The sequence below is a fragment of the Chrysochloris asiatica genome, unplaced genomic scaffold (assembly GCF_000296735.1).
Source record: "Chrysochloris asiatica unplaced genomic scaffold, ChrAsi1.0 scaffold00305, whole genome shotgun sequence".
Classification (NCBI taxonomy): Eukaryota; Metazoa; Chordata; class Mammalia; order Afrosoricida; family Chrysochloridae; genus Chrysochloris; species Chrysochloris asiatica.
Genome location: NW_006408823.1, coordinates 1,532,471 through 1,556,258, shown reverse-complemented (window position 1 = coordinate 1,556,258; position 23,788 = coordinate 1,532,471). Strand labels below are relative to the sequence as shown.

The 23,788-nt window shown below is 47.7% G+C and overlaps 1 protein-coding gene across 1 annotated transcript in view; it reads right to left on the bottom strand.

Annotated features, from left to right (window-relative positions):
- Window positions 1-11,006: 11,006 nt before the first annotated feature.
- Window positions 11,007-23,788, bottom strand: part of LOC102842329 (chromosome unknown open reading frame, human C16orf71) — a 32,655-nt gene continuing 19,873 nt past the window's right edge. Inside the window, exons 3-10 of the mRNA XM_006874910.1 lie at window positions 22,463-22,615; window positions 21,136-21,282; window positions 18,217-18,708; window positions 16,756-16,831; window positions 15,070-15,211; window positions 13,609-13,752; window positions 13,246-13,347; window positions 11,007-11,280 (exon numbers count right to left, since the gene is read on the bottom strand). Of these exons, the coding sequence (XP_006874972.1) occupies window positions 11,007-11,280; window positions 13,246-13,347; window positions 13,609-13,752; window positions 15,070-15,211; window positions 16,756-16,831; window positions 18,217-18,708; window positions 21,136-21,282; window positions 22,463-22,615 (1,530 nt within the window). The remainder of the gene's footprint in view (window positions 11,281-13,245; window positions 13,348-13,608; window positions 13,753-15,069; window positions 15,212-16,755; window positions 16,832-18,216; window positions 18,709-21,135; window positions 21,283-22,462; window positions 22,616-23,788) is intronic.

The window sequence follows — 23,788 nt, the reverse complement described above, 5'->3', positions numbered from 1 at the left end:
GCCCCGGAGGATCTCCCAAATCTGCCACAGTATACCTGTGTATGCCTCTGTATTCGAGCATCTATTAAAGGTGGACATTGCTTTATCGGAAAAGCTGTGCTTTGAAAACCAAAGGTGCTTGTAAATATCTTCTTTGCGTTTTCTTCAAATAAAAGTTCTTTTGTAACTAATAGTGTGAGACCCGAGGCCCTGGGGAGTCTTGAAGACCCAGGAGGAAGTGCTGTGGACCATCAATCCTTCCTTGTCCTAGACCTGACTCACCAGCCACTCTTCAAGATGCCAGATTCCTTGTCTGTCCCAACCCTTGGGTCCCAGCACAGCACCAGCTTCCCTGGGACCAAAGCTTTCAAACTCCACAGCTTTGGTAACTCATTGGATGTCTTCTCTGAAGTCTGTGCCTCTCCTGTCTTCATCTTTTCCAACTCCTAGGGACCCTGTTAGACATATAAAACTAATCCACAGAGTTTCAAAGACTGTAAATCTTTACAGAAGCAGACATGCTTCTTATAGAGATGCCAGTGGGTTTGAACCACTGAACTTTCTGTTAGCAGCCCAATCTTTAACCTACTGCGCCACCATAGTTGAATTTGCAGAGCCGCTTTAAGCATCCCAGCTCTGCTGCTGACAAGTGGTGTGACCTGGGGCAAAGCACTGGCTAAGTTTTTGCCTCAGTTTTCCCATCTGTAAAATAGGAATAATTGTACTGCTCACAGAGCACTGTTGTGTGGATATTGTCTGTTGTTTGCCATTGAGTCAGTTCTAACTCATAGTGACCCTGTGTAGGGTTTCTGAGAGTGCTGGCTGGTGTGAACTGCCAAGCTTACTGTTAGTAATATAGTGCTTATGCTCCAATGCCACAGCAGGGCTCTAAAGCAGAATAACTCATGGACCACAGCACAGAGAAGTCTGTGTGTCCCTTCCATCTGCTTTAGATGCTTTCAGCCTCATTCAGTATTTTGCACATAGAGTCCTTCAATAATGCAAGTCAAGGCTTGAATTTTTGCTAAGCAGCATCTTCCGGTTTTCTAACTCCAGGTCTTTGCATATTTCATTCTAACACTTGACTTGTCTTTGAGCTGCCCTTTGAAATGTTCTGTTCAGTTCTTTTACCTCCTCAATTTTTCCATTTGCTTTAGCATCTCTAAGCTGGAGAGCAAGTTTCAGAGTCTCTTCTGATGTCAGTTTTGGTTTTTCCCTCCTTTCTTGTCTTCTTTATGAACTATTGTGTTCTTCCTGTATGATGTTCTTGATGTCATCCCACAACTCTTCTGCTCTTCGGTCATTAGTGTCTAATTCATCATATCTGTTCTTCAGATGATCTGTAAATTCAGGTGGGTTATGTCCAAGGCCATATTTTGGCTCTCGTGGACTTGTTTTCATTTTCTTCAGCTTCAGTTTGAATTTGCATACGAGCAATTGATGGTCTGTTCCACAGTCTGCCTCTGGCCTTGTTTTCACTGATGATATGGAGCTTTTCTACATTCTCTTTCCACAGATGTAGTCAATTTGATTTCTGTGTATTCCATCTGGTGAGGTCTATTTGTATATTCATCTTTTATGTTGTTTTAAAAAAGATATTTGCAATGAAGAAGTCATTGGTCTTGCAAATTCTATCATGCCATCTCCAGCATCATTGCTATCCCCAAGGCCATGTTTTCCAACTACCGATAGATCCTTCCTCTTTGTTTCCAGCCTTTGGATCAATCACTAGTAATGATCACTACATCTTGATTGCATGTTTGATCAATTTCAGACTGAAGAAATTGATAGAGTTGTTCAGTTTCATCATCATCACTCACTTTAGTGGTTGGTACGTAAATTTGAATAATAGTGGTATTAACTGGTCTTCCTTGTAGGCATATGGATACTATTCTACCACAGACAATGTTGAACTTCAAGATAGATCTTGAAATATCCCTGGAAAAGGGCATCATGCTTGGAAAGTGTAAGGTCAGTGAAAAAGAGAAAGACCCTCAGTGAGATGGCTTGGTACAGTGGCTCCTACAATGGGGCTCAAGCGTAGCTACATCAGTGAGGTTGGCGCAGGGCAGAACAGTGCTTCGTTCTAATGTGCATAAAGTCGCTGTGAGTCCATACTGACTCAACAGACCTAAAAATAACAGCATAAAGAAACGTCCACAAACAGGTGATGGTGACAGACTATGATGGAGTCCAGGAGAGGATGTGAGCCTTTTCCCAGGCCCCTCCCTCAGGTCTATCCCGATCCACAGGGACCTGATAGGACAGAGGAGAGCTGCTGCTCAGCATTTCTGAGATTGTAAATTAACTGCCTGGGCTTCCTCCCGATGGAGCAGCTCGGTGGGTTTGAACTGCTGACCTTGCAGTTAGCAGCTGGATGCTTAACCCATTGTGCCACCATGATCCGCTGTTGTTGTTAAGTGCAGTCAAGATGGTTCCGAATCATAGTGTTCCCTGTATGGGGTTTCCAGGGAGCAGCTGGTGAGTTTGAACCACCAACCTTGTGGTTCAAACCGACCTTGCAGCTCAGGGCTTTATCCCACAGTGCCATACCAGGACTCTGTGGAGCCCTCTAAACTAAGTGAATTTCATGTAGTTCCCCATTGCAGAGGTCATAGGTAAGTTCATTTCTTAGCAAATGGAAGGGTGTATGAATTAAATGTGCTCTGCCCGCCCCCCACAAAAGAAATGTCTGTTGTTCATCTTCTCCCTATGGTTATAATCTCTTTTGGGGATTTGGGAATGCATTGTCTTTGTCACGTTAAGGAGGCAGTATTGCTGTTGTTGTTGTTGGTAACCGTCTTTGAGTTGGTTCTAATTCATAGCGACCCTGTATGGGTTTTCAACGAGTGGCTGGTGAGTTTTGAACCACCAACCTTGCAATTCAAACCGACCTCAAGGGCCAGTGTTTATTCTATAGTGCCACACCAGGAGTCCAGTTTAGGGGGTACTTAGAGTCCATTTCTTATAAAATATAAAAAGAACAGATTAAGACAAGCAAAGAGTCCTGGTAGAGCTGTGGGATAAGCATCGGACTGCAGGTGGTTCAAACCCACCTGCCACCCTGTGGGAGAAGCATGAGGCTGCATGCTGCTGTAAAGAGTTACTGTCTTGGAAACCCTCGACAGGACTCCTGCTAGGAGTCAAACTGGATTCAATGGCAGTGGGTTCAAGGATCTTCTCAGAGCTGAAGACAAGGACCTTCTTCCAGGGCCAACAGAGCCTACACCCTGAATTCCAACTGCTAGCTCCCTAAACTACATTTCTTCCTGCTAAAGCCATCTAGTGTGGTATTCTTTTTGTAACAACACTGAATAACTAAGGCAGAGGGTGAACCCTAAAACCTAGGAAGCTGGGGAGACACCTAAGTTATAGGAGTAAGCCTTCAGTAAATAACTGTGGTGAGTAATACTATTATCTCAGCTAAAAGTCCCCTCCTCCATGCAGTCCTCCTTGACTTCTCCAGGTAGGTAGAGGGACTGCTCCCTTGTGAATATATCACATGGTTTGGTTCTCAGTCAGTCTCTCCCATTAGACTGGGAGCTCTGTGAGGACAGAAATATATCTGATGAGCCACCCTGTTTCCAATGTGTGGAACAAAAGAATCCTACAGAGTCTGCCCCATAGATATTTACTAGTGGGATTTACAAACCTGCCCCTCCAGGCCTACTGTAGGTTGACCACAGGCTTGCAGAGCCCCCAGGGACCAACACCATCCAGAGCCAACGTCTCAGGTGTCCTGCATGACACCAGATTCCTGAAGTTAAGATGATCCCTGAGCAATAGGGCGACATCTACATCATTTCAAAAGCTCTTAGCATGACTGCATTTCAAGAAGTTTATTGTAAAGATAAACCAGGGTTTCTCAGCCTTGGTGCTTATGACATATTTGGCCAACCATTTCTCTTGTGTGAGGAGTGGGGTGGGCCAGGGGTGGGGGTGGGGGGATTGTCCTATGCGTTGCAGGATGTTTTGCATCATCCCTGTCCTCTATTCACTAGATGCCAATAGTATCTCCTCCCCAATTGTGACAGTCAAAACAAAGGTCACAAAATGTCTCCAGATATTTCCAAATGTTCCTTTGGGGACATAGTTGTTCCCCGTTAAGGATTGCTGACTGGAATAGACTTGCACACATCAGAGAAGGGCGAGACTTTATCTCCCGTCCTTTGGACATGCTCTCAGGAGAGACCAGTTTCTGGAGAAGGACATCATGCTTGGTAAAGCAGGGGGTCAGAACAAACAGGAAGCCCCTCAGTGAGATGGGTCGATACAGTGACTGCAAGAGTACTCTGTTGTGTTGTACATCGGGTCCCTGTGAGTCAGAACCAACCCCACAGCACCTAAAAACAGCAGTAGCATACCAAACCCAGAAAACTCGGCTGATGGTTGGGTCCATAGGGCAAAAGTTTAAGATAATAAATAGCCTAAATTTTAGAGGTAATAATTAGCTTGTTTCTTTCGGTTTATGTGTAGCCAACATTGTAGATCTTCAGTTCCTACATTCCAGACAAATAGGCAACTTGTTTGTTGTTAAGTGCTGAAAGTCAGTTCTGGGTCAGAGAGAACCTGTACACAATAGAAGGAAACCTGCCCAGTCCGGCACCATCCCACAATTGTCATTTTGAACCCAATGTTGCTGCCATTGTGTGTACCCATCTCGTTGGGAGTCTTCCTCTTTCTCACTGATCCTCATGGTACTCCCAATATTCTTTACGAACATCATAATTCAACTGTATCTATTCTTCTATGGTCTTCCATTCACATGCCTATGAGGCACTGGAGAGAATCATGGCAAGTAAAATTTTGCTGAAGGTAATTAAAAAATAGTTGCAGCTGTACATCAGCCAGGAGCTGCCCGAGATTCAAGCAGGATTCAGAAGAGGACAGAGATGATATTGCTGACATTAGATGGATCTTGGCTGAAAACAGAGAAGGCCAGAAAGATGTTTATTTGTGCTTTATTGACTATGCAAAGGCATTCAGTTATGGGGATCATAACCAACTATGGATAACATTGAGAAGAACAGGTATCCCAGAACATTTACTTGTGCTCATGAGGAACCTGTGCATAGACCAAGAGGCAGTTCAAACAGAACAAGGGGATACTGAATGGTTTAAAAGCAGGAAAGGTGTGTGTCAGGGTTGTATCTTTTCACCATACTTATTCAGTCTGAATGCTAAACAAATAATCAACGAAACTGGATCATATGAAGAAGAATGGTATCAGGACTAGAGGAACCTAGATATGCAGATGATACAACTTCAAATACTGATGAAGATTAAAGACTACAGCCTTCAATGTGAATTGCACCTCAATGTAAAGGAAAAAAAAAAAAATACAACTGAACCAATAAATTACATCATGACAAATGGAGAAAAGATTAAAGTTGTCAAAGACTTCATTTTGCTTAGCTCCACAATCATTGTTCATGGAAACAGCAATCAAGGATGTGTTGCATTAGGAAAATCTGCTGCACAAGACCTCTTTAAAGTGCTCAAGAGTAAGGATACCAGTTTGAGGACTCAGGTGCGCCTGACCCAAACCATGGTATTTTCAATAACCTCAATATGCTTGTGAAAGTTGAACAATGAATAAGGAAGACCACAGAAGAATTGATGCATTTGAGTCATGTTGTTGGAGGAGAATATTAAAAAGTACCATGGACTGCCAAAAAAACCCACCAATCTGTGTTGGAAGAAGTACAGCCAGAATGCTCCTTGGAAGCCTGGATGTCCTGATTTAGTCTCTCATACTTCAGACATGTTGTCAGGAGGGGCCAGTCCCTGGAGAAGGACATCATGTTTGGTAAAGTGGAGACTCAGACTAAAAGAAGGAAGACCCCCCCCCCCCAATGAGATGGATTGGCACAGTGGCAGCAGCATTGGGCTCAAATGTAGCAACGATTGTGAGGCGGATGCATGACCGGGCAGCATTTCGTTCTGCTATGCATATGGTCGCTATGAGTTGGCACCAACTTGATGGCACCTGACAACAACAAAAATGTGAGTAAGGGGATTCCTGGTGCAGTGTTGTAGGATCAGCACTGGACTGCGAACCACAAAGTCAGAAGTTCAAACCCACCTCGGAAATTCTATATAGACTTGCTATGAGCCGGAACTGACTCCACGGCACTTAACAACAATGCTAGGAAGGCGCTTTAGTCCTTATGATTTTCCTGCCTCTCCTTGCTCCACATACCACCCTTAACTGCCCTGACGCATGTGGAGCTTGTATACCCCATGATGTAAAAAGACCCAAGCTCATCCAGTTGACATTGGAAACAGCTGTGTTTTTCACCCTTGGTAAGTAATTTTACTTGTCAGTAAATCATCTATTTTCTTTTTCAGAATAGACAATGTCTCTCAGATTGGGTCCTGGTTGTTATGTTGGCCTCTCAGAATTTACGGACACGAAAGGCTTTTCCCTTCTGGGCCTAAACCCTAACATATTACATTTCCTTTTTGAGGGGTACAATTCTCAGAACGGCGATATGAACAGAGCTGGGAGGAAGTGATACTAAAAATGGGGTTTCGCATCCTGGTTCTGCTCTCCAAATTGGTTTATCCAGAAGGTTCCTTGTTTTCTAGGTTGAAAATTGCACGTCCACATTCTCCATAAACTTGGTGGTGGTGGTGCTTTTGAATCTATTTTTGATTCATAACAACCCCCTGTGTGAGAGTAGAAACACCCCAATGCACCATAGAGTTTCTATTTTTTTTTAAATATTTTATTCTGAGTTTAGTGACAGGCTACATAGCAAATTCGTTTTCCAATTAGTAATCCACAGACAGATTGCTTCATAACATTGTTTTCAATTCCTTCTGTTTCTTCCCTAGATTTCCCCATAGGGTTTTCTAGGCTGTAAATTCACCAGATGCTTCTCCCAAAGAGTTGCTTGGTGGGCTCAAACCGACAACCTTTTTGCTTAGCAGCCAAGTGTCTCACCACTGTACCCCCTTAATCTTTAGCTCACTTTGATGTAGACTCTCTAAGGCTTAGTTCACGTAGTAGCTTTGATGTAACTCAACCCTGACATAAATTGTTGTAATGTAATCATGATTTACCGGAGACTCTAGCGCCTTGTGACAGCTAGAGGAATAGATAAATGTACTGCCTATATGTTTATCTCGGTTCCAATAACCAGCCTCATCTTCCTTCTCGTCCTGGGAAGAAAAAGTGAAGTTATGGGGAGATCAAAGTACATCACAGAGAAGTTGTAAATACCCAACAAGAGATAACTCCGGGAGTTCACTGGCTACCTGGAATTTATTTTGCCTTTAAAAACCTCTGGGGAAGGGGAGGGAGGGGGACAGACCCTTGTTGGCACTTAGGCGTAAGTGCATCTGTCTCCGTGGATGCACTGAATAAAGGTTTGTCATTAAGGTCTCTGAGCCTCTGAGTGCATTTTCTTGAACTATGGTCTAACAGTTGCACAAGAGAAAAAAAATCTCCCATTATCAAGATTTACAGCCTCAGAAACCCTATACAGGGTCGCTATGAGTCAGAACTGACTACAGGTTACACCGCCACCACCAGTCAAGCCTGGTCTTATAACGCCCACAAAATGAATGGATGGGACTATGTAAATTAGGTATAGGGGTGGGGTGGGTCCAATAGGCTTCTTATGCAAATAAAGCACATGGAATACTTGTGGGGGTGGCTAATGCAAATAAAGTGCTGAGCCTTTTCAAAGAAGGTATTCATTTCACCTTGCAGACCATCTCTATTGGAGAAGCAGATACTTTTGATATTTCAGCTTGTTGTGTTTCAACACATAGCAACTCTGTAACAGCAAAACTGCTTCATAGGGTTTCCTAGGCTGTCATCTTGACAGGAGAACACCAGATCTTTCTTCCGCAGTGTCATTAATTTTCAAAGCTGGTGTGGGAGCCAGTCGAGTTTACTTTCCCACTGTCCCTGTGGTGTTGAGGGTCCACACCATTTTTTCCAGGAACTTTGTGAAACTCCCTCATGTCTACTCCCATAGAAATCTACAGTCTTGGAACCCTATGAATCTGAATTGGCTTGTTGGCAGTGAGTTTGATTTGGGGGTTGTAATAAACGAACTCAATGGCACTCAACCATAACAACAGTATAAGAGCAAACTATTCGCCATTTTAACATGTACAATTCACTGACATTAATTACGACATAGTCGTATTGTATGACCATTGTCACGTTAGTTTCCATATTTATCCATTGCCCTCGATAGAAGCCTCCCGCAGTGTCTCCTCCTTCCTTCTCCCTCCCACCCCTCATCGTGGTTGGGATTTGCACTTCCCTTCGTCTCTCATACTTAGAACATAGTGTCTGAAGAAGGACATCATGCTTTGTAAAGTGGAGGGTCAGTGAAAACAAGGAAGACCTCCAATGAGCTGGATTGGCACAGTGGCAGCATCAATGGGCTCATACCTAACAATTAGGAAGATGGCATTTGTTGTTGTTGTTAAGTGCCATCGAGTCGGTTCCGACCCATAGCGACCCTGAACAGGGTTTCCGAGGCTATAAATCTTTATGGGAGTAGAAAGCCTCATCTTTCTCCCGCAGGAAAATGACATAGGACGGGACATTGTTTTGTTCCGTGGTGCACAGGGCTGCTCTCAGTTTGAACCGACTGGAGTCCGCCTATCAACAACAAGATGAGAAATGACATGGAATGGGTTTTGGTGTTAGGAGTTTGATGTCTACAAGGGGTATCTGCTCCAGTTGTTGGTTTCTGTGCCTGGGGAGAGAGACAGGGAAGTAGAGAGCTGCTTGCCCTCTGCTCTCCAAGACCACAGCCAAGTGGAGGAGTCAGATGTGGGTAGTAAGCAGCCCTCTTAGTGTGTACAACCTTTAGAGGCAGACCTAGGGAGGCTGGCTTCCCCGTATGGGAGATCTGGTCCTGTAGTATGTGACCTGCATTCGCTCTGCTCCTTGAATCAACCGCCTCCCCTGGTTTGCTCTGTTCCGTGTGTTTTCTGGAGAGGGGGTCTCCTCGTTTTCAGGTGGCCTGTGGCTTCTAGACCAGCTCTGGGGACTCCTGTAGGCACCCGGAGAGCAATCACTGAGAGGTGCTATTGCCAGTCTTATCTCCTCCTTCTCCCACTGCTGACCATGCTGTGACTCCACGTGGCCCCTGGCTCTCCGATTTTTCATTCAAGGCTCTGGCTGGAGGTGGGCGGCCATCTGGTCGGGCTCCATCTTCTTGGGAAACTCGAACGACCTGGGCCAGGGTCAGCCATGTCCTTTCCAAGTGCCCACTCATAACTGCCTCCCGCCGCTTCTGTGAGTCCAGGTTTATCCTCCAGCCCAACTGCATCACTGTCCTTGTCCCCATAGTCCACATGGTCTAGGGGTAGTCTGCGCTGGGGTGTTGCCTCTACAGGCGTATAAAGAGCTTGCCGGGGCAGTGGTCTGAGCAACTCTTGCCCACCTCTGCTCACCGGGACAGATGCTAGTTCACAAACCCACAGATCGCTGCGCCCAGGGCAGAGACTTTATTTTTCGCCCCTGTTTGTGAGACACCAAAATGAGCCCGCCGGTGTGAGAAGGGGATTAGAAGGGAGAAAACGGGATTCGAGGGAAACTCTCTTTGCTCTGGACTGGGGGTCCCACAGTGCAGTGGAGTCAGGCTGTGAAGGATGATAGCCCCTCACTGGGGTTGGGAGCTGGCATATCCCCAGTGAGGCTGGACTAAGGTGTCTGTCTGCAGTGTGATTGGTGGTCTGTGGCCCAGGCATTTTCTGATGTAGCCACTGGCAGAGGTGAAGCAGGGCCTGTCCCCTCCATCCCACACAGGACAGAGGTCCCAGTTGTTAGAACATTCTGAGTCTCATAATGTTTGCCAGGGTCGGCACCCCCCCCCCCCATTATTTGCCCCCGAGGACCTGGGACATTCATGTGCTTTTGTGTCTGGGTGACAAAGAAAAAAATAATAAAGTCAGCCTTCAGTCCTTGATTGAAAATCCATCCGATCATAGTTGTGTGTGTATATGTGTTGTGTGTACATGGTGTGTTTGTGTGTGGTATAGTATATGTGTGTTGTGTGTTAAGAATGTTTGTTGTGTATGTTGTGTGTGGTTGTGCTGTGTATACATGTTGGTGTGCATGTTGTGTTGTTATGTGTGGTTGTGTTCTGTTGCATGTTGTATTGTTGTATTGTGTGGTGTGTATACATTGTGTTGTGTAGATGTTGCATGTATATGATGTATGTTAGGTGTGTGGTATGTGTGTGACAGGTGTTGTATTGTGTGCATGTGTTGTGTGCTGTTGTGCATATTGAGTGTGTGTTGTGTCATGTGTGTTGTGATGTGGTGTACGTGTGCTACGTGTGTGCTGTTTATGTTGTGTTATGTTGGGTTGTATGGTGTGTGAGGTGTGTGTGCTGTATGTTGTATGTAGTTTTGTTGTATGTGTGCTATGTGTTGTGTGTGTGTATGTTGTGTGTGGTGTGTGTGTTGGGCTGTGGTATGTATGCTATGTGTGGCTGCATGTTGTTGCATGGTGTGTGTTGCCTATATATTTTATGTGTATGTTGTATTATGTTGTGTATGCTGTGCTGTGTTGTGTTGTATATGTATTGTGTGTGGTTGTATGTTGTGCAATGCTGTGTGCGGTGTGTATTTTATTGTATGTGTATGTGTTGTATTATGTGGTATGTGTGTGATGTGTATGCTGTGTGTTGAGTGTGTTGTGTTGTGTGTGTGGTGTGTATGTTGTGTGGGTTGTGTATGTTGTATTGTGTGCGTGGTATGTGTGCTGTGTGTTGAGTGTGTTGTGTATGTTGTAGTGTATGTATGTGTTAATTTAGATACACAAAACATCAAAGACCCAGAAACTCAGAAAATCAGGCTAAATTCTTCAGTCTTTTCAAGACTGAAGTTCTCGAAATCATTGTGACTATTTCTGAAAGAGATGTTTACTAAAGAGAGAAGATGCAGAGATGGACAAGATGTGAGGGACTCCCGCTCCACACACCATATTCCGGGGAAGTAGATGAGAGTCCCATAGCACATCTCTCAGATCCCATTACCTGAGGCACCTACGGATGACCCAGAGGAGGCACAAGGGACTCCCCAGCTGTCACTGGCCCAAGAGGGCCACCCAGGACCCTGGGACTTGCTCCTGAGGGTGTGGCCAGGATGTCCTGCCCCTCCGCCCAGAGTTTGACGTGTTTCTTCCTCCTCATGCCCATCTCTTCAGGGGCCTGCGCCTTCGGGCTGACGGGACTTTCACAGGCACTCGGCTTGGGTGCAGCTTGTCCTTTCCGGAAGGCCCGGAGTTGCTGGAGCAGCTGACTCTTTCCGGTGCAGCCTCTGTGAGAATGAAAACACCCCCATCACTCTTAGCATCACTGCTAGAGGCACAACTCCAACATCGGGAAGGAAAACAAGGACTCAGGCGACCTTGGCCACCACTGGACCCCAGCTGGAAAGCAGGTGTCAGATGAGTGATGATAGTGGACTGTCCTACTCTGTGCTTACCATGTGGGGCAGCATGTCTAGCTCCCTCAAACAACTCCTTGGGCACCCCCCCACCCCCCAGCTTGAAAGACAATGAGAACAATCGCTAGCCCTGCCTCATCTTCACGGTTAAGGCTCTGGTCGTGGTTAAACCAACTGCTGGAAAATCATAGGAAGAATATGCAGACCAGAGAGTTTCCTGCTGAAGGAGTCTCCTAACAGAGTTGGGTCAATTTCCCAGTCAGCATGCAGGGAACCTTGGGGTCACATCAAAGCTGTCCTATTCCCTGATGCTTCCCAGGTGCCAGACCTGCGGGATTCACCATGTGAATCCTCCAAGGAAGGGCTTACAGGAGGTCGCCTCGTAGGAAGAGGAGGGACCTAGGAGTTGACGGGCATGCCAAGGGAAGGGACTGAGCTGTCCCATGATTCTTAGGCCAGGAAAGTAGCATTCCCTATCAGACCCACTGACCCCAGCTCGGCAGCCCTGAGAAACACCAGCCTTGCCACAGGGTGGCACTGAGTATAGGAAAAAGACATTTGGGTGGCCTGTCACTAGACGGAGTACAGAACAAAACCCCTGAGTGTTTGCAGAATGCCCTTTGACCCTCAAGATGCTAAACAAAAAGAGATGGTTATGCCCCTCAGTCAGATACCCATTAATTGGCTTGTCTGAAAGCTGATGGATTTGACATGTCTCACCCCAACGTGCCAAAAGAACAAACCAATATGTATTGGAAGAAGTACAGCCCTCTAGAGTGTTCCTTAGAAGCCAGGATGGTCAGACTTCAACTCCAATACTTCAGACATGGTATCAGCAGAGACTAGTCCTTGGAAAAGTGGATGGTCAGTGAAAAAGAGGAAGACCTTCCAACAAGATGGACGGGCACAGTAGCATCCCAATGGGCTCAAGCTTAACAATGATTGTGAGGTTGGCGCAGGACAGGGCAGGGTTTTCTTCTGTTGTGCACAGGGTCGCTATGAGTGGGAACTGACTCAACAGCACCTAGAAAAGACACCCCAACTTCTTCTCCCCTTTTTCATCTGATGACTGTTTGTATGTATGTCATGTTAGGGGACATACCCAGAGGGTCAGCTCTGTAAGCTTTGCTGTGACAAACACCAGGCCCCTCAACCTGAGCCTCCCTGGCTTGAATCCACCCAGACCTCTTCATTTCTGGCTGACAGCGGTCGCTTAATCCCTCCCTCACACGCGCTCCTCCATTGCCACATGAGCAAGGAGCAAGGTCCATGTACAGGGCACCCTGGTGGCACTCAGGGTTAAGCCTGGAGCTACTAAGCATTGGGTCACTGGTTCAAACCCACCAGACACTCTTTGGAAGAACAATGAGGCTATCTGTTCCTGTAAAGATTTCGTCTCTGTTGTACTACACAGAGTTGGAAAGCCAGTGCCTGATTTTCTGAGGATGGTGGTTATGAAGGATTATAGGTCTTTGTAATATGTATAACCTTCCTTTTAGGAGAAAGAAAACAAAACCATTTTTTTCAAAAGATCTACAACCTCAGAAATCTGACAAAGGATCGCTATGAATTCAGAACCGTCTGGATAACAGTGGCGTTGATTTTTGTTTGTTTCTGAAAGACAGTGTGCTGACCTTATCTTCAGAGCAAATTAGGGATCCCCCCAAGTGGGCTCCCCCTATGAGTTCTTGCCCCCACCTGCCCCACCATGCTGGCCCCTCGGATGTGGGATTCCCATATGAAGACTGATGTTACACACACCAGGGTGAGGACAGACTGGCACAGGGGCAGCACTAGGGGCCCAGCCTGGTGCCCTCAGGACCCCTTTGTGGTTACCGGAGCCGCTGGGAGGGGTGAGGCACCCCCTCAGCCGAGTCTTGCTGCTGGTCTCTTGCAATCACAGTATCCTCCTCACTGTCAGAGGAGCTGTGGCTGGAACTGGGGGAGGAAACATGGGTTCAATCGGTCCATCCAGCCAGGCCTGGCTTCCCCCGCCCAGGGGCATGAAGGAAACCACTGTGTGCCCACCAAACGAGGCTGGCTCAGATCCCGGCCTGCTGAAGGTATCCTCTGTGCTGGTGGGATGGTCGGCCTGGTTTCTGTCTAAAGCCCATCTTAACTGAATTCCCCAAAGACTCTCCCCACCCATGTCACCCCCAGGGACCGCCAGAGATGCACGAGTCCAGCACGCGGGTGTACCTGGGTGGGGATGGGGGATCTGGTGGCCTGGTCTGCCGAAGATCGATGAAGACAGTGGGTGGCTCCGCTGGGCCCTTCAGCCTCCTGCCCCCAGTGGGCTCCTGGTCCTGAGCGGCCTGCAAGCCTAGCTTTGTGGAGGCACGTCTGTGGTGAGGAAACAGAGTCAGATCTTCCCTTCTCTGGGGTAACCCTGTGACCGGGCTCCAGTATGTGCCGGCGATAGATCAGTGCTCATACCCCGCATGGGCCCTTTCATGCTTCAGAACCACCCTTGGGATGATGTAGACCCATGCTATCTGGTAGAACCTTCTGTACTGATGAAAGTGTTCTGTGTCTGCTTTCTGAGTTGATAGCTAAGCTGTAAAGTGACACCAAGAAAATATAGAATTCGGTTCCTGGCTTTCACTAGCCACGTTTCGAGTGCTCAGTAGCCCCATGGGGCAGAAGGTTCCCAGGTGGATACTTTCAGCTGCCAGTGATAAAGGCATGAAGCTGAACTCATGGGCTCTTAGATTCCTAGGAAGGGTGGAACAACCAAGGTGAGAGAAAGATGAGGGAGCGCAGGGCTGAGGGGACCCAGCACCCTGTCTGCACCTCTCCCCACAGCCTGCCTTTCTCCATGTGGCAGGACACATGGCTGCAGACTGCCCTTCCACCCTCTCAGAGGTGGTGGTGGTGGTGATGTGCTGTGGAGTTGGTTCTGACTCATAGCGACCCTGTAGGCTGCCAATCTTTACGGGAGCAGAAAGCCTCATTTTTCTCCCACAGAACGGCTGGTAGTTTCAAACTGATGACCTTGAGGTTAGCAGCCCAATTCATAACCAGAGCTCCTTGGTCTTCCTTGTTGATAGAAATAGAAAATTCCCAGGAAAGGATTCTGATTGGCCTAGCTGAGATCAAATTCCATGGCTGGGCCAATCAACTGTGGCCAGAGGGCAGGGTCCTGTGGTACCCTGTCTCCTCCTAGGAAGCTGTATATGAAGTGACAGGGAGGTTTCCCATAGGGTTTGGGCAAAGAGCAAGTACTCTGAGGCTGGGGTCCGAGCTCTGCCACTTAGGGCCTGGGCAGGCCACTCTCTCTGAGCTTCAGGCTCCTTGTCTGTAAAATGGATGTAACAGAAACACCTATCTAATCAAATTGTTTGATATTAAATGAGAAGATGCACATCCATATAACCAAAAACACACACACACATACAAATGAATCCATTCCAGCTCACAGTAACCCTATAGAACAGAGTAGAACTGCTCCTTATGGTTTAAAAGACTGTAAATTTTTAAGGGAACAGACAACTTCATCTTTCTTCCTCAGAATGCTGGTGGATTTGAATCACTGACCTTGCAGTTATCAACCCAACCCGGAAACCAAAATGGCTCCTTCTCTGCCCACGGTAGACTCAGCAAACGCTGCTGATCATGGTCCTTTCTGAAGACTAAGGAATGGCCAGCAGGAAGTCCCACCTGTGACAAGTCTCCCCATTCTCAGTGTCCTGGGGTCTGTTCAAAGGAAACTTCCAGACAGAGGACCAGGACCTGGCCTGGGTGGCACACTGGAGGGCAAGCTGTTCCATGAGCTGGTCATCAATGGAAGGTACAATGGGATCTGTGGAATGCCAAAGGAGAAGGGCACTTAGAGAGACTCAGGTTCCAAACAACCCCAGCCTCAGGACACATCAGTCTCCATGTATGGGTGTCTCTCAGCTCATCCACTGTGGACAAGCCAGAGACCCTCCACCCTAACCCTCCCTTCTACTCATAACCCTCAGCGGGGCCCATTGGAACGTGAGCTCAAAGAGTAGGGTGTGTAAGTTCTTAGAAGTTGGGGTGCCAGCTAAGTCAATTCTGACTCACAGCATCCCCATGTGACAGAGGAGAACTGCCCCACAGGGTCTCCTAGGCTGTTACCATAATGGGAGCAGATCGCCAGGTCTTTATGAGTGGGTTCAGACCACCTACCTTTGGTTTATCAGCTTTTGAAGCAGGACTGACTTACAACCAATTAGCTCAAGTCTAGTGTCAAAAGTGGGTAGTTTTCAGTTTCTCACAATTGTCAGCAATGCTGCAGTGGATACCCTCAAATACACATCTTTCCCCACTAGGGTGAAAGCGTGTGTTCAGGACATAGTCTAGAAGTGGAATAGCTCAACCAAAGGGCTATGTGCCTTTAAACTAGAGAATGTTGTTGTTGTTGTTAGGTGCCATCGAGTTGGTACTGACTCATAGCGACCTTATACACAGCAGAACGAAACACTGCCTGATCCTGGGCTGAAAGCAGAGAATACCAGAAAGATGTTTACCTGTGCTTTATTGACTACGCCAAGGCTTTCGATTGTGTGGATCATGACAAGCTATGGACAACATTGTGAAGTATGACTATTTCTGAACACTTAATTGTGCTCATGAAGAATCTTTACATGGACCAAGAGGCAGTTGTTCGAACAGAACATGGGACCACTGAATGGTTTAAAATTAAGGAAGGTGTGCGACAGTGTTGTATTCTTTCACCACACTTATAAAATAGAAAACAGATTCAGTCAAATTCCTTTACAATGCAGGTGCCAGTGACGGTGCCATAAGCAGGGACAAAAAGCAGGATCAGAAAAGAGAAGCAGGGTGGACTTTCCCTGGGAAACAGAGGGGGCAGAAGTTACAGCTGAGATCAAAAGGACAGCATCTGCCCAAGGACAAAGTTCAGAAGGCAGGAAGGGGTAGGAAAGGAGGAGGAAGGAAATGGGAAACAAAGGAAGAAGTGGGATGTGTGCTGTGCATTGTGGGGATTGCAAACAATGACATGAAACAAAATGTGTATAGATTGCTGAATGGAAAACTGATCTGCTCTGTAAGCCTTTCTTCCAACCCAACCCAAAGCCCCCAAATCTATGGACACCGAGTTAATTCCAACTCATAGTGACCCTATATAGGGTTTCTGAGGCTATAAATCTTTATAGGAGCAGAAAGCAAAATATTTCGATCAATTTATCATTTTAAAAGTCAAAGAAGGAAAAGAAGGGCACAGAGAGGGGAGGAAGACCAGAGACAGGGAGGAGGGGAAGGTGTGGGTTTAGGGCAGGGGGCTTCAGTGGGATCTAGGGTTTAAGTTCAGACCTGGGCCTTGGCAGCAGTCAGCTGCCCTCCACGTCTCCCCACCAGGCACGTCGTCTCCCTGGTCCTCTAGTGCCTTCAGATTCTGAAGGATGTTGTCTAAATCCCACTCTTCAAGTTGCTGAAATGATTAAACCTGTAGTTACAAACTGCTGGCGGGGGTGGGGTGTGTGCGTGTGATCGTTGGCTGGTTTATGGTGATAGCTTCACTGCCCAGTGGGACATGGACCAATTTTCTATCTAATGTATTGATTTTACGCCTTGTTCCCTTCTCCCCACTAACTTCCAGAATCCCCACCCAAAAACCAAACACCGCTGTGGAGTCGATTCTGACTCACAGTGACCCGTCTGGACAGACTGTGTAGGCTGTGGCGCTGTAGGACACTGCGCAGAGGACTGCAAGTTGGGGTTTGAATAGCAAGGTCGGCAGTTCAAACTCACCAGCCACTCCTGGGAAACTCTATACAGGGGTCACTATAAGTCGGAACCAACTCAACAGCACTTATAACAACTCTTTGTGGGTGCAGACTGCCTTATCTTTCTTCTGAGGAGCAGCTGGTGGATTTGAACTGCTGATGGTTAGCAGTCCAGTACCTAACCACAGTGCCACCAGGGTTACCTACCAAACCCCAGCCATTTACTCTCTTGGAACCAGCTTGTCAACTAAACACCCATCCACAGGCACTACTGTCTGTGGGAGGACGGGAACGTTACCATCTTTTTGTAGTTGGTATTGAAAATCTACATATATAACAGAACATGCACTAACTGAACAGCGCCTGCGTGCACCACGTCCACTGTCCAGACAAGGATGCCATTCTTGGAGTAGTCCAACCATTTCCACCCTCCTATTCTGAGTGGCTCCTCCCCCACTGACACCAACTCACTGGGATGTTAATGTTTTGAGAAATACACTTTGACAAAATCTTGGTCTATTATTTTCTCTATGGTTGCACAGGCTGACCTTGGAGATATTGCAGACTTGGCTCCAGGCTGCCGCCATGAAGCAAAGGATGTGATCCAGTGGACCTCATGAAAGTTTTGGTTTTTCAGTGTGTCTAAGTTACATTTACACTAAAGAGTTACAGTTTCGGAAACACTGAGGCAGTGGGTGGGGTGAGCAGGCTCAAGTGTACAATCACACAGTGAAGAAAAGTTTGGAAAATTGTGACAGAGACCCACATGTGACACAGAGGCACACAGTGAGTACTGGCTGTTGGCAAGATGGTGCCGACAGACTCGCTCGAAATAGGGTGGCCTTGAACCTTCACTCTGTAAAAAAAAAAAAATGCAGCTTCTGCGAAATGTATTTATAAACGTGTTTGGAATTTGCAGTCAGTCACTGGTTTCCTGTTTGAAAGGAAACTGGGACCACCTCCTGGCCCTGCTCCCCCTCGATGACTTGCCCTGGGGAGGGTCTGCTGGGACCACACTGCCATGGGATGGTAAGCTCCAGGGAAACTAGACCAGGGGCACATGGAGCAGGGCCGCCCCAGGAGACACTACCTGAAGGGAGAGCAGCGGTGGACCGGCCCTAGGTCCCCCTAGGAATCTGTCAGGTCTTGGAGCCGATCTGGCATCTTTTCGGGGTGTCGCCTTTGCAGGTGTGTGGTCACCGCAGGCTGCATCCTGGCTCTCCTGGGTCACTTTATGGAGAATGTCTCTCTCTAGCATCAACTGTTTCTCCAGCTGCAGGGCTCTGAGCCCCCCAGGAGCAGGGTCCCTGTGAGGCAGTGGGGTTGCACTCGGAGCCTCCGTGGTTAGGGAGGTGGGGGTGACTCCCTGCACACCCCCTGGAGAGTTCTGGGGCCACGTGGTGCCGAAGGAGACACTCTCAGTGTTGTCTTTCTGGTGCTGGGGGCTGTCAGGAAGGAGTCTAGGAAGAGTGCAGGGCTCACCTGGGCTCTGGAAAGGCCTTTGGGGGTCGCCTCCTTCCTGAGCTCTGGCCTTCTGCTCACTCCCAGGTTCTGAGGTGAATTCCACAGATACCAGAGCTGACTGCAGGGAGAAACAGGTCCATGCTTACCAACAAACAAAACCAGATCCAAAGCCATTTAACTCCTAGTGGCCGCAGGACAGAAGAGAACTGTCATAAGGTTTCGGAAGCAGTCGGTCTTTATGGGAACAAACTGCCTCATCTTTCTCCTGAGGAGCAGCTGGTGGGTTTGAACCTGTAACCTTCTGGTTAACAGTCTGACACTTAACCCACTGCACCACCAGGGCTCTTGGGTGCATGTTGAGCCGCTAAGCATCCTCCAAACATAACGTGCTTTTGTTAAAATGTTGTTGAGTAGATTCTGACTCATATCAACCTGGTATAGGGTTTCCAAGGCTGCAAATTTTTGCAGGAACAGAAAGCCTCATCTTTGTCCCTCGGAGTGGAACATGGATAGTTTTATTATTAACCTTAGGGAAGGATCTTTATGTGTACCAGAGAGAGAGAGAGCGCACATGTGTGTGTGCGGTGGGGGTGTGGGTGGGGAGTAAGAAGGGTGGTCCTGGCACAGAACTGCCCTGAGCACTTCTGTGGTCCCACCTCAGCCTCAGCGGCACCAAAGATCTACCCTGAGGTGAACCATCAGGCATCATCGCGTTTCAGAGACATGCCGCCTTCACGCATGGCTTGAATCTACACAGTGCTATGGGGGTGTTGGTAGCAGAGTTCCCACTTCCTGGACAGCCTTTGCCTGACTGTCAGTGGAGGCTTGGGGGCTGCTGGGCTGCTGAACCGGTTCCAGCAGAGCGTCCAAACTAAAACAGACCAGGAAGAAAGGCCTGGTGATCTGCTTCCAGAAATCTGCCAGTGGAACAGTCAACGAGTCATCATGAGGGCGGTGCAGGCAGGACAGGGCAGCATTGCTTTCTGCTGTACCATGAGTCAGGGGCTAGCTAATTCACTAACAACCAACACATTGGGCATTTCCCACTAAGACGTGTGCTCATATATGATGCCAGCTAGCTTAAAGAATCCCTGTGCCTTGAGGTCAGTAACAAATTCCAGTGAGTCAGTAAGGATACCTGGAGATTCTCAGATAAAAAACAAAAACAAAAAACAAGTCCATAAATATTTATTTATGATTCACAAGGTCTACTATTCTGCTTCATTGCCCTGAAAAGATAACTGAAGCATTCACCTCATCCCATGCTGAACAAGAGAACCCATCATCTGTGCCAAGATCTATTTTACAGAAAAGCTGGTCCCCTCCCCCTCCCCTGCCATGGCCAAAGACCAAAGATACTATAAGAATGAGGATATTGTGCACTTCGGCTCATCTTCAGACCATCCCATAATAAGTGTTGCCAAGAATCCCAGACACCCTTCCTGCTGGTTCCATCATGAAATGAGCTGGGCTGGTAACTACAAGGTCAGCAGTTCGAATCTACCACCTGTTCCACAGAAGAAGGATGAGGCTTTCTGCTCACATAAGATGTCCAGCCTCAGAAAGCCTATACCAGGTTGCTGAGTCAGAACTGATTCTACAGCACACCATCACCACTACTAGACGGCTTAGGGTGTGTGGTAAAAACCAGGATGGCATGGTGAGATGGGGTAGTGAGTGTGTGTGTGGGGAGGGCACAACAGGGCAAGCAGGGGCAGAATCAGACAGAAAGTCAAGCCCCCGAGGAGCCCTAAGCGCTGCCGGAATGGCATGGTGTATGTTTGCATGTAGACACTGGAAAGGGGCTTGGACAGACGTCAGGAAGGACTCTAACACATGGCGCCCTCCTGTGCCTCTGAACAGAACTGCACTCCATAGGGTTTTCAATGGCTGATTTTTCAGAAATCACCAGGCTTTTCTTCCACGGCACCCCTGGGTAAACTCGAACATCCAACTTTTATTAATTTATTTTTTTGAGATGTGTTTCTTTCTTTTTAAAATTGTGATCTGGGTGAACATTTGCAGAGCATATTGGTTTCCTAGTCAACAATTTACACACATTTTGATTGACAACATAGATTACAATCTTCCCACTTCTTGCCTGTGTTTCACATTTCCATTTGTCTTTCTTTCCTAACCCTTCTTGCCATCTGAGCTGCAACTGGACGAATGCTCCTCTGTTGATCGGTTGTAAGGACTGTGTAATGCCCCAGTATTAAGGTTGACTTTATAGGGCTGTCTGGTGTTTGCCTGAGAGTGGAATCATGGGGTTGAGTTCAGTTCCAGGCTCGGAGGCTCCACCAGTCTCTAGGAGACCAGTAAGTCTGGCTATTTTTCTGACTTTGAGTGTTGTTGAGCCTCCAACCTTCCGGTTAGCAACCACAGGTATAAACTCTGTATTCACCCAGGGGAGATACCAGACCTGTGCTTCAAATCACGTCAGATCCAAACCCCTTCTACACTCTCACGGGAGCCATGGAGATCCCCACACACATACATGTATACACGTGCCCACAGAGTGCTGGGCATGGTGAAGTCCACAGACCTCAGGAGGAGACTTGTTGGCTGTAGCCACCCAGCTCCCAGGCACATCATTGTAGGCAGGGTCCTCAGCGAGCTCCTCAGACAGGTCAGGAATGAGGGCCATTTGATCTCGCTGGAAGATGAACAGCTCCTCCTCCTCACAGTCCGACTATGGAGACACAAAAAACACACACACAACAGACGGAGGCTCAAGGGCTTTTGAATTCAGGCTTACTTCATTTTACTGTGTTTCACAGATGCTGTGCTCTTTGGAGAGGAGGAAACAAACAGCAGTGCCCTGATCAAAGATGGTGGCCGGCTTGCTGCTCTTAAAGCATGCTGCTCTGCCGGTCATCCTGTCTCCTATGTCACGGCCCTGAAACTCTCAGAAGGAAGGGCTGTGGCAGGATGTTTGGAGAGCAACATTGTTGGCAGGACTCTGGAGAGCAGCACACATTCAGAGCAGCCTGGTCAGTCACCATCGTTGACTGGGGCACAACTATTACTTACTCAGGACAAATTACCTCAGGGTAGCAGACCTGGTTGCTACACAACCTGTAGTCAGTCCTTGTTTACACCAGCAATTACTGAACCGGTTTTGAACTAGTCTGAAGCCCTGCCCAGTTTCTTTAAAAACTGAGGCTAAGAGAGTCTAAGGCTGGTAAACAGCAGCAGAGGGGCATGAATCCTGAACAATGTGGAGCCTCAGTCCCTAACTCTTATGTGATATTCTTGCATGTCTGTTGTTCACACAAAGAAGCCCAAAGCGTTTGCCCAGATTGAAAACATGCCAGGATAGGGTGGGTTTGTTAACACTGATTATTTATTAGATTTCTGCTCTGGACCAGGGCTATGTGCAAATCCCAGGTGTGACCCAGTGAAGACTATCCATGGTTTGCAATCAAGGAAACAAGTGAACTAGGTGTGGCCTAGAACAGGAAATCCAGACAGCTGGCTTGAAACCCCTGTTCATTCTGCTCTGATGCTGAGAGGTCCCCAACCTTCTGCTGAGCAGGTTTGTGGCCAGGATGCAGCATTCAGAGTGGTCAGAACTTCGGGGAATCCTCCAGCTGAGGTTTCAGAGCAAGGAAGTGCCCTACAAAGAAGCTGAGCACCAAGAAATGTACCCAGAAAACAAAACAGAGAATATGACAGGCTCAGAAGGAGAGGATGGAGCGGGAGGCTGGAAGCCAGAGAGCACGGTTCTGAGTATGGTAGAATGATGTCAAAGAATAATGAGGCAGCTGCTTCACCGTCTTTTATTAAAGGAGAAGCCACAGAGAGGAGTGCTGCCAAGCCATCCCCAACAGAAAGGGCTGGCAGGACCCCTGGAGGAGAGCTCTGCTTACCACTGAGGAATCCGAGTCCAGGGACGGGATCTGGTCTTTGATGGTCTCAAGGATGGTGTCCCAGGGATGGCCAGGAAAGGGTACCATATCCCTGGATGCCATGAGCTCACCAGGGGCCTGGCTGCCTCTCAGCACACCATCATCCAAGAAACCCTGCGGAAGGGAAGGCAGGCAGTGAGGCAAGAAGGTATAGGTGACCGAGGGTCAGAAGGATGGGGCTTCTGTTTGAAAGCATCCACCAGACTGCTGCCTCGGTTTCCCCTTCTGGTGCTGCAGGGATCTGACACTTAGTACCAAGGTCTGTGCTTGCACTGCGTGTATGTGCGTGGGCATGTGTGTGCATGAGTATACATGCACACACACATTTTATAGTACAAACCCATTGTCAGTGAGCGCATCCCGATTCACAGCCATACTCTAGGACAGAGTAGAACTGCCCCATAGGGTTTCCAAGGTTGTAATCCTGGTGTGGCACTGTAGGCTAATGCGTCAGACTGCAAAACTGTTTGAACTGCAAGGTTGGTGGATCAAGCTCACCAACTGCTCCTTGGAAACCCTATACAGGGTTGTCATGGGCCGGAATCCACTCGACGGCACTTAACAACATCAATCTTTACAGAAGTAGGCTGCCTCACCTTTCTCCTGTGGACTAGGTGGTAGGTTTGAACCACTGACTTATCGGGTAGCAGCTCAGTGTTTAACCACTATGCCAGCAGGACCCCTTTTATTTATAGAATATAGACATTTAGATGGCGGTTGCTGTTGCTAAGTACTGTTGAGTTGGTACCAGCTCATAGAGACCCTGTATACACCAGAACAAAACTCTGCCCACTCCTGCGCCAATCTCACAATTGTTGCCACACTTGAGCCCATTGCAGCTGCCACTGTGCCAGTCCATCTTATTGGGGTGGGGGTGGGGGGTCTCCCTCATTTCACCGACCCTATACGTATGGTTTTCACTGCAGCAAAAAAGAAGACCCGCATAAGATGGACCGGTATGGTAGCAGCAGCACTGGCCGAATCTGCAGTCAAGAAATGAAGCGACAGTCGGGGTCTGCCCTCGACATAGTTGTCACGAGTGTTTGGTTCACGAGGAGGGGAGATCCAGCGGCGATAGGGATAGCGAAAGAATACACAGACAAACAGAAGAAGGGAGACAATGAGGCACCCCAAAGCCAGGGTGGATCCATCACTGGTGGGCAGGCTTGGGACTACAGGCATCATGGCCTCTGCAGGCAGAAACTCACTGCCCTGCAATCTTTACTGCATGCCTTCCAACCTGTAATGCACCGCAATCTTTACTCCATGCCTTCCAACCAGTAATGC